This window comes from Lipophrys pholis (genome assembly GCF_963383615.2).
Source record: "Lipophrys pholis genome assembly, chromosome: 9".
In the NCBI taxonomy this organism is placed as follows: domain Eukaryota; kingdom Metazoa; phylum Chordata; class Actinopteri; order Blenniiformes; family Blenniidae; genus Lipophrys; species Lipophrys pholis.
The window spans coordinates 26,240,342-26,251,647 of record NC_137639.1 but is presented as its reverse complement, the minus strand read 5'-3'; the positions used below and the strand labels follow the sequence as shown (position 1 = coordinate 26,251,647).

The following is an 11,306-nucleotide window of genomic DNA, read 5'->3' as shown; positions in this document are numbered from 1 at the left end:
TCATGCAACATCTCTATGACAGGGAAAAAAAAACTCCATCTTGTTTCACTGACATGGTCATTTTACACAGTAAAGGGTTGTTGTTGTTTTTTTCACAAAGAAAAATTGCACCTCATCTAACAGAAAGAAAAAAAAAACATTAAGTTATGCAAGAGGTTTCTCTCACATGCATTCTTAACATAAGCGTACATGCTGATTGAAATCAAAACTCAGTGTATCACTATGATAACTTATGGGAAGGTGGGGGTTTAACGAGAGATTCAGGGGGGGATTCTGGGACACGGTCCCAAGCGTATAGTGTCACGATTTCACAGAAATCAACATTAAGTGGGAGTGAAGCCGACCTAGAAAATGAACATTACTCCACTTTGCTTCAAAGCATATACAGGTCTATTTAAAATATATATATATATATATATATATATATATATATATATATAATATGACTGAAACCTCTACATCTGTAACAAATAATCTAAAAATTACCAACATTTTTTAGGTTTTAATTGTGATAAAAAGAAACTATAACTCTGTTCTTACAAAATAGAAGATTATATGTAGTTTAAATTAAACTATGAGAAATGACAACATTGCCTTTGTGTTCTTACTTTGAAAGTACCCGCATGTGTAATGCCTTCTATTTCAATATGAAAAAAAAAGAAAATTTCTAAAAATATACAAATCATTTAAAATTGATCAAAAACATCAAGCAACACTTTTTTGAGGGAGGATTTGACATTTTGAAATAAAATGTTTCACCCACACATAAAAGCTTTCCCCTGAGTGTTGAAGAATAAATAAAGCATTCTTAGCTTTTACAGTAGCTTTCATCTTGAAATACCATTTGTCCAATATAATGTGAATTGTGTCCAGAGAATAGCACTCCAAAATGAGTTATTCTATCAATAAAAAAAAAAATGTCAGGGACTCCCACAGTCTCATCACAACAATATGTGAATCCCCTTGTCAACAGAGGAACCATCTTTAAGACTCACTCCCTCTAAATGGGGATTACAGGTGCTTTTTAAGTCATTCCTGGTCCTGCAAGGACACGATACGTCGTCGAGAGGAAGCGCTTCGCTTCTTCAGCATGAGCCTGAGCTGGAAATTCAACCGAGTGAAATAACAAAATTAGTGGATTTTCGTTATTTTCTCCGTGTCGTGAAAAGTGCGGCTGCGGCTCAGCTCACCTGCTCGCCCTGCACGCCGCTCTGCAGCAGGTGAGCCGGCTGGTCGTTCTCCAGGTTGCGGATGCTCGGGTCGGCTCCTCTGCCCAGCAGCAGCTGCAGGATCTCCTCCTGGTGGGGGTTGTTGTGGAGTCCGGCGGCCATGTGTAAAGCTGTGTGACCATGAGCCTTCACGGAAAAACAAAAAACACACACACACACACACACACGCACACGCACACGCACACGCACGCATACAAAAAAAACACAAAGTGCATGAGTCAGACTGTTTACAGTCAGAATTAGCAACAGCGTGCATTTGTGACGCGGAGGCACAGTTACATAACGACTCGTCCACTTGTGAGTTTCATTATCGGCGTGGGACTCACTTTCATGTTGACAAAGTTTTTCATGTTCGGCAGGGGAATCCTCAGCAGATAGCGCACCAGATCTATGTTCCCTTCCTTCACCGCCAAGTGTAGGACAGTCTTGTTACTTTTGATTTCCTGGAATTGGAGAAATTACACGTGATGTCAAAAAAAAAAAACGACAACAATGAAACCTTAAGTCAGCCAGACAAAGAGATTTAAATACGAGATGGAAATTCCATTTCGCTGCTCTGTTAGATAACAAACAGAAACCTTTAGGGCGCATTATGAGGAAGTGGTGGTGGACAAACTACACACACACACACACACACACACACACACACACACATTCGCTATGCGTTTTCACGTGTCCAAGTAGGCTATATCCTCAAAGTCAACTGGACCTGATTAAATGTATTTGAAGACGCGTCCAGCAAAGTGTGTGTGTGTGTGTGTGTGTGTGTGTGTGTGTGTGTGTGTGTGTGTGTGTGTGTGTGTGTGTGTGTGTGTGTGTGTGTGTGTGTGTGTGTGTGTGTGTGTGTGTGTGTGTGTGTGTGTGTGTGTGTGCAATGAGTGTGTGAATGCATCTCGATGACATCATGTTGGTTAAAACCTCGGCACTTCCCATATAGACTGTGCATGTTAAGTAAAAGGTCAGACGTTGACACGCTGAACTTCAAAGCCCTTTGTTCCTGATGGTTGACCTACACAGCTCCCGTACCTGGCTGGTTAAAGACGCCCTCGCAGTGAGTAACATCTGCACGCAGGACAGCTTCTCGGCCGCTTTGGTCTGAAGATTGACATCAGCCACGCCGGCGGCCGATAAGGCCTTGGCGGTGACGCTGTGAGAGATGGCCGCACAGTGCAGAGGAGTCATACCTGGAACGGAGAGTCGGCGCAGAAAACGTGAGGCGGGTTATACTGTACAATCTTTATCTCATTTATCACGGTCATCCTTTTTTTTTGGGGGGGGGGGGGATTATATTATTCTGGATGTATTTATTTATTAACAGAAGCTTCCTGTCGTACACTCGTCTGCACATTTATCACCGCTAATAAAACCGTCCACTACCTTCGAAATTGCGCGTCTCCAGGTTGAAGGCCGTCCTGCTGGACAGAATCGCCTGCAAAAAACAAAGTCAACCGGTGAGGTCAGGACGCTTCTCCGAAACTTTTGCATAGTGGTCACATTAACTGAGAGCTTCTGTTCCCTCACCTGGAGAACTTGAGGATATCCGTAGTGAGCAGCCAGATGGAGGGCGGTTTGTCCTTTAACGTCGCAGGCATTGATATCCGCTCCCAATGACAGCAGATCCTGCAAAATCTCCGGCTGGTTTGCTGTCACTGCTACCAGCAAGGCGGTCTGCACAGACACATTGATCGGTAGGTCTTAGAATCATGCAGTAATAAAAAAATTTTAAAAGCGATATATTTATGTGATTGTACCTTTCCCTTGTGTTCTCTGGCATCAAGCTTTCCTATATCTCTCAGCCTCTCTGCAGCAGCAAAGGCGTATTCCCTCAGTCCCTTGGCGGTGTAGATGTGCAGGATGCTGACAGAGCGAGAGCACACGATACATTATTTATTAATTGAAGACCGGGGGAAATCACAGTAATCCCCATCATCAATTCCACTCATATTCACACTGATAAACTTTCATTTCATCTGGGGTTTCACTCGCAGAGCGCTGACTCACGCGTTTCTGTTTTTACATAATCATTCTGGGATTACCGAGCCGCACACGTGGTTTTTCTCACTTTTAGCTCGCAAACCGAAATTGGAACTGTTCGGATGTAAATAAAGTGTGTACTCGCAAATGCGCATAGTGAAATCAATACTGGCGATTAAACCAAACCGAGAACGAAAAACATGATGAAAGGTTTAGACAACTCTGTAGTGTTTGTGTCTTTACTGGGATTCGTTGACTGATGAACAACAACAGGGGTTTAACATTTTTAAAGAAAAGACAGATTTTGTATATTTTAACATAGTTTTCTTAAAAGGAGAGGACTCAACACAACACTGAGATCCGAGCGGAGATATCAGTGATGCCGTCATGAAAGAGAGCTACCTCAAACTAGCCTCAAAGCCATACTGTCAGGGAGAGCTTCTAAAAACATACATAATTCAACAGCCATAGAAGACAGTTTTTAGACATTTTACTGTATTTTGCACCAGAAGGTTTCATTAAAATTGGCTTTATGTTGAGATAGTAGTCATTTTTGATGGTGACTGTTTATTCGTTTTGTGAAAATATGGACATTTTCATGACATATACTCAACAAAGAAAACCTCTAAAGTTCAATTTTAAAGGTTACTTTGGTCGTATTTCACCAGTCCAACCCACTCACGGTGGAATTGGGCTGTATGTGGCGACTGAACTAAGATGTGTTTGACGCCCCTGATGGACAACGCAACTCTGAGCAGACATTCCTCAGCACTCACGTGTCTCCGTCTTCATCCTGGCAGGTGGTTCTGCTGTAGTCCATCCCACTCAACAGCATCCTGGCCTCCTCCAGCTTACTGGCATCCAACAACGGATAATATCCCACCTGTGTGGCCTGACTCGGAGCCAACAGTGACCAAGGAGAAGCCAGAACGGGATCCACGGCTGCCATCGAGCACTGTGCAAATGTTGAAAACGAGAACCGCCGCCATTGAGGTAAAAGTAATACATCCACAAGCAAACGAATAAAAGTCCAGACTGAAAGAGAAATTCATACATATGCCTGAGACATTGCATCTCCAAATCCCGGCACCTGCGCCTGCGTGCTGAACTCAGACGTCATCGGGAGGCTGCAGGCTTGAGAGTAGCTGGGTCCTGGAAGACCGGTGTAGTAACCGAGGGTGGACTCCTGGGCTGCGGTCCAATGCTCGTAGCTCACTGCCATGTCTGAGAAGCTGCTTGCTGCACCTGGAAAGTGGAGGACAGACGGTGATTCATCAGTGAGTTTGTTCAAAGCTGTGCGCATGATAGGTTAGGTGGGTGTTACTCTGTAGTTTCTGTTGCTTTCAATATGAAAAAGCAAAAAAATAAGTCATTTTCGCAGCCTGAAAGCGACTCAGAATATGTAAATTGGAGGGTGAGGGCCCAGACAGTGTATTTATCTTTTTCTTGACTATTTTCTACCTATGGTTCCCAGACATATCCTATGCATGCAGAAGAAAATATGCATTTCTTACCAGTACAGGTAGATGGCTCTGATGAAGAAAACTGTTGGGGAGAAAAAAACAAGATAAAAACCCGTCACAAATGTTGTTTTTTAAGGGGGCTCAACATTTTGCGCAATTCTGATTCCTTCCCATGTGTGCTGGCTTACCGTGACAGTAGCTGGAGGAGCAGGACTGAGGCTGGCTGCAGAGCAGGGAGGTGGCACAGAGGACGTCTCACGCTTTCGCTTCTGCTCCAAAAGTTTCTTCACTGTAGGCAGAGTGCAACACGGCTTCTCTTTTGGTGCTGAAAAAAAGAAAAGAAAAGGAAAATGGAAATGCAAAACAGATCAGCTTCCACTTTTGGATCTCACAGTTCTGTCAATGATGAAAAACCTGAATTCTGCTCATGGGCCAGTCTTTACTGCAAGTACAAGGTTTCTCTCCTTTCATGTGGAAAAGCTGTTGTGCTTCAAAAAAACATTGAAGTGTAACATAATTAATGGTCACAATGAAAAATGACTGCTATTACATTTTGTCATTCTCTTTTGTATTATTTCTGTTGTATTTAGTTTTTTCTGTTGTTGATTTATTTAATTTTTTGTCTTGTATCGCTGGTATCTTGGGTAATTTTATGGATTTTAAAGGGACAGGCAAAAATAAGCCTTGGCTTCAGCCTAAGCACTATAAACTGAATGCACAAAATTCAACTTTTGCACTGTGACTGTAACAGAAATAAACCATTCATTCATTCATTCATTCATGTGTATACACAGGGCATATCATCTGACTGAAGTTGACCTGACGAATTGTGAAATTTCATCCTTTAACAATCTATATCTGCTACAATTCTGTAAAGTTCAATACCAAAATGCAGAGTTGCTTTCATTTTCTTGCAGGTTGAATAGATTCAGTCTCGGATTGTAGATATTTGCACTGTAGTATAGAGTTGAAAGACTCTTTGAATGCTGTAGGCTGTAATTATTAAGATCTGAAGTATAAATGAAAGCTTAGATGTTTGACTCTGTCAAAGTTCTTCGGGGTAAATCCTTACAGTGAAATAAAGTGTTCACTTCCTCCATGGTGGCATTTTTCTGCTCACCTTTTCACATAAATGCCCATCAGATCCGTTTTGCTATTGTTTTCCCTTTCTGATGCCACAGAATCATTTCCATTGCACAGGTAAAGCAAATGAAAAAAGAAGGAAAAAAATATTACAAAACAGAATTTTTGATGTTTCCAGCTGACATGATGCGAACACACAGGTTGTTTCCTTGAAAGCTTCACCGCATGTGTACAAGATAAAAATAATTGATGTTTCCACCTTGTCTGCGGAACAGGAGACCAGATCTAAAGCTTGGAGGAACCTCCTCCATTAGGAACGCAGATCCTGTGGTCATGCAAACCCCCAGAGATTCATCAGAAAAACTTGTGCATGGGATTGCCACAGCTTTTTTTTTTCTCTTTTCTTTCTGTGACAGCTTCCTGGCCTGCTCCGTTACGCTGCATACACACAAACCACATCCTGTAGTGTCATGGGCATGTCATCTCAACACGTGTAGTTGCCTCGCGTTTTGTGTTGCACGACAGAAGGGAGACATGTTCTTTTGTCAACACTCCTCCCCCTCCATCATGTCGCTTTACTATTCTGCGAATATCGGACTTTGTTATCTGCCACACAGCTCTTGGAACTGAAGGAAACTGACAATTCAGAAAATGTTTTAAAATGAAATCGCTACACTTTCTATCTGTTTACTGTCTCATCTCTAAAATACCAGTCTCACTTCCACTTGAAAGCCTTAACAATATGTCCCAGTGCTGTAGCATGTGTCATATGTCAGCAGCAGCCAGTAAAGGTCAGTTCATGAGAATACATGACAATTCTCTGGATATGTCAGTGCCACAAAGTTTCATTTTCAAGTTCAGAAGGTGTTACTACGAGTCAGACAGTCACCAAAAATGCCACCTCTGGTATTTTCACTGATGATGTCAGGCTGCAACATGAGAGCACAGAGAATCACCAGACGGTGTGAGTTGTTCAACACAGCACAGTGTGTCATTGTGGGGCCGTATGGAGACACACAAACGTGCACACACACAGAATTTGAGTTCACACTGACTGTCCCCACACTGTTTCAGGCTGCTCTGCGCTTAAGTGTATTCAAATATCGGCTTGTGGAAACCCCTGGACATTGACTCATGTGAGTGGGAGGATGGGGATTCCGACGACCTTTCCCGTTTGGCTTCGTCTTCAGAGAAAGAAAGAAGCAGTGCATGGCCAGCTTCCTCATTTTGTGGTTTAACAGACCCCGCTCACAGAATAACATACACTATGCACCCAGTCAGGCTTGGCCTGAGAGAAGAAAAAAAAGAAAAGGCACAAACAAATAAAGTCAAGCGAAACGAGTTACTTTGTCACAACACAGCAGCTTGCTTGTCTTGCATAAATGAAAAGGGGAAATGAAAATCAAGTTAACAAGGGTGGAGGAGTATCAGGGTTTCCCCAAAGGCTGTCCAGACTCTTGGATTCACCCAGGTCGTGATGTCATTGAAAGTCAACTGATAGAATCTGATCTCCATTAAACTATTTATCATGGAAATGGCCGAACAAGTAGTGGGAAAGTAATTTAAAAGGCTTTTTCCATTATCGCAACAACATGAACCTACTGAATGTGCATAACTGGAGTTAGAAAAGACATGTAATGTAGCAGGCTCACAAATCTAAAGTAAAAAAAAAATCAAAATCCTGATAAAAACATCATATGATGTAAAAGACAGGTGACAGTAACACTGTTACTAAGATAAATATTTGTCATCCAGACTGTCAAGTGAACGACTAAATTAAAACATGGCCATACTGCACCAGAAAAGCTGCCATACTCACATTTATCAAAGTGCATGTCAGAAGCGGTTTTTGCCTGGAAGTCTTCTCTCACTTGGTCACCGATGCGCTCGCAGGGATTCTCGGAGCTGGAGGTATCCGTGTTGCTCAGGTGGGCTGAAGTTACACGTCTGGCTTGTTGTCACTGCTGCTTGTACACACAAAGCACGTTGTTCCCTGGCGCCGCCTACTCTGACTGCGTGACCACGCCCCCCCCCCCCCCCCCCCCCCCCGATTCTATGACCACGCCCCCCAGCAGAGAGAGAGAAAGTACGGAGGTAATTCAGCAATGTTGTGAAGAATGCTTCAGTGTTGAAGCATTCGGCGTTACTGCAGTGGAACTACTATCTGAGTTCAGTGACTCGCCTTTAAATATCAACGATAGAGTTAATGACAGATTAATTACAATGACTGAAGTTTTATAGAAATGTTTCGTTGTTGATTTTGTCAATGAACACTGTTGTGGGGGCTGATGTCTTTCTGTCTCGGTGCAAGACTGTTAACTTTTGTTTGTTTTTTAAAATAAAATACCTCTTGTTTACTGTAGAAGCAGCGACTTGTCGGTTCTCAAATAAACATGGAAAATGTCTGTCATTCATTAAACAACCGTTTACTTTTCTTTACAAAACCTGTGTGCTGTTATGTTCACGTTAGTTTATAATGACTGTTTAATTGCTGCTTCTTCTCCTCGTCGTGAGTTTGTTTCTTTCAACAGATGTCCATCCATCCATCCATCCATCCATCCATCCATCCATCCATCCATCCATCCATCCATCCATCCATTTTCTGTACCGCTTTATCCTGTGCCACGTCTGTAACAAATCCCAATGAAACGAAGGCCGAGATCAGGTTTCACCCAGGACAGGTCATTGCATTCACACACAGGGAGAACGTGCACACTCCACACAGAAAGACCCGGCTGGTATTCGAACCTTTCTCGCTGTGAAGATGAGAGTGATAACCACTGCTCCATCCTTAACAGATGTCATACAGTTGAATTAAATTCAATTCAATTCAATTCAATTCAATTCAATTCAATTCAATTCAATTCAATTCAATTCAATGTCTTTGATATTGCAGTACATCTACAACCCAGTTACCTAAGTAAATTAAAAAATAATTCATTGATCAACCCGTGCCTGGAAAAACATGTCAATTTGTTTGTGAGTTTTACTTTCTTTTAGCTGTCATTAGATTTTCCTGAGGGCCCGATCTCAAACCGTCCACAGGATGTGGCCCTTCTCAGGCAGCAGGAGCGAGCACCGGTCCTCCAGGGAGGGCCTCCTGCGGCCTGCGGCGAAGCCCTTCAACAGCTCTGCAGCTGGTGAACCACACAAACACACAACATGTTAGTTTGCTCTCTCTCAAGCAGCGTCTGTGTGAGGCAGTTAGTCTACAGGTAAAGTCTGTGGTGTTGATGCTCCAGGTCAGGCCATCCTTCATGTCAACTGTCAGAAACCAAAAGCTGAAAAGCCTCTGACCCAGTTCTGCATGGCGGCTGGAAAACTGCGTTCCCCCCCCTCATGGTTGTGCATGCAGTGGAGCACCTGGAGGTCAAAATACCAACATTTAGATAATGAATGGTGAACTTTAACCAACTGGAATGTTTCGTGTGTGCCACAATCAAGTCATCAGACTGGCCCACACAGTGCTGACAGCTCAGAGAGTCTAACAACCAAACTATATGAACATTGAAGACATCCTTACTTTTTCCTAATAACGTCTCATTTTCAGAAAATTATAAACATTTTCCATGTTATGTGCGACAGCTATGAGTGTTCAAACACAAACAAGTGACATTGATAAGGGGAAAAAACGAGGCTGGTATGTTTGTCTCACCTGCCTGACTCATAAATCCTCCATCAGGAGGATGTTTATAAAAAGTATAATCTATGGCCTTATAGCTCTGAAACATCAGCAATCTAACGGTCCCATGCATTAATTAATCACACTGTATTGATTAATTCTCTCAGTAGCTCCTACTCAACAAAAACAAATCACCTGCTGCTTGTGCGTGTACCACAACAAGACAAACAACTGAGTGAAGAACTATATAATTTTGTAAATTGCATAATTCTTATGCTAATTTTTAAGGAGTTATGTTGGTGTCTTACAAACAGAAAAAGCCACACTTCCTGTCCAAATAAGGATGAAATACACAGTTTTAGTCTTACTGGACTTGACATCCGCATTCGATACTGTAGACCACAATACATTGATTAACAGACTTAAATCTGATTTGGGGTTTTCCGGGTTTTGTACTTCAATAGTTTTCCTCATACATAAAAAGAAGAACTTTTAATGTTGCTATGAACAACATAATGTCTGAGGTGTCCAACCTGTCTTGTGGAGTGGCCCAGGGTTCTATCCTGGGGCCTGTTTTGTTTCTATTGTACCTGTTGACTCTTGGTCGTCTTGGTGTTTTTTTTAAAAATGTGTCTTATCACTTATACGCTGATGATATTCACTTGTATTGCTCCTTCGGTGACTCAGAGTTTAATTTCTTATCTATGTTTTGGGATTGTGTGACCTGCATTATAAATTTGGCTTTCATCAAATTACCTCCCGATAAAAGCTGACAACACTGAAACGCCGGTCATTGCTCCTGAAAAAAAAGATTCAACTCTTCAACTCTTCACTGGCTCCCAGTCAGATTTCAAATTGACTATATAATGTTAATCCTCACTTTCCGAGCGTTGCGTAGTCAGACCCCTCCATACATTGCTGACATGCTGCCCCCCTCCACCTCAGGGCGCATCCTCCAATCCTCAGGCCAGAGTCTCCTGAAGGGGGGACCTGTCTCTTGAAGACTTTTTTTACTTAAGAAAGCTTTCGGTTAAATTAATTTTCCCCTTTTTGCTATGTATTTTTGAAATTCTTGTTATGTTCTTATGTTCTGTTTTTATTGCTCCCATATTATGTACAGCACTTTGTGATTTTTATCTTTGAAAAGTGATTTATAAATAAACATTACCTACTTATCACTAATATCACAAATAAGTGACAATATTACAATGAGCATGATCAGGATAATTGTAGTTTGTTGGTTTCTTTTCTATTTAAGTCACATATTGTGATATCTCTATCAGATCTGTTACCATGAAGTCATTGAGAAATGGTTATGAATAAAATACAATGTGCATGAATGTGTAGAAAGAAACACAAAAAAAGAGAAGCAGAATATTGTGTTTTTAACAGGACATGAGGTAAAGAAAGTAAGCACATCACTTTTTATGAAGAAACAATATATTGAGCAGAAGTGGTTCCATTTAAAGGTCAGTCACCCACATTATGGCCTCGGCCCTTCTTTTAGTCGAGTACTGGAATATTTTCTTATATAATATCTTGCGTGAATTCATTCATTCATTCATTTCAAGTGTGCATACGTGTTCTTGTGTGTGCAGTATGCTGTACATGTCATTTATGCAAAAACCGTCGCTGTTAATAGTCGAGAGGAACTGGTGGATAATTATATGTATATATACCATCCTTACCAGTAAAACTGTCCTCTTTTTAGACTGTAATCTTCCTGATAAAAATAGACATTGCTAACTTTTTACTTCCTTTAAGAGTAATTTTGTCCAAGGAAAAAATAAACTCAGCCTTGAAAAAAAAAAAAAAGCAGAAACAGAAAAAAGCAGAAACTCCACTGTTCAGTCTCATTAAGAGTTTGTGGATCCTGAGCTGGCAGCTTTGCAGCTTTGCAGCTTGGCAGCGCCCTCTGCTGTTGCAAAGAGTTAC

At 41.6% G+C, this 11,306-nt stretch overlaps 1 protein-coding gene across 1 annotated transcript; it reads right to left on the bottom strand.

Annotated features, from left to right (window-relative positions):
- Positions 1 to 1,029: 1,029 nt before the first annotated feature.
- Positions 1,030 to 9,008, bottom strand: nfkbid (nuclear factor of kappa light polypeptide gene enhancer in B-cells inhibitor, delta; the record flags this gene model as incomplete). Its single annotated transcript, XM_080471310.1, has 14 exons — positions 1,030 to 1,101; positions 1,191 to 1,355; positions 1,556 to 1,672; positions 2,256 to 2,413; positions 2,607 to 2,658; positions 2,751 to 2,897; positions 2,981 to 3,086; positions 3,980 to 4,158; positions 4,258 to 4,448; positions 4,718 to 4,748; positions 4,855 to 4,991; positions 6,651 to 6,678; positions 8,786 to 8,886; positions 8,963 to 9,008. 14 exons carry the CDS (start codon positions 9,006 to 9,008, stop codon positions 1,030 to 1,032), a joined length of 1,530 nt encoding a protein of 509 aa, XP_080327436.1.
- Positions 9,009 to 11,306: the final 2,298 nt, after the last annotated feature.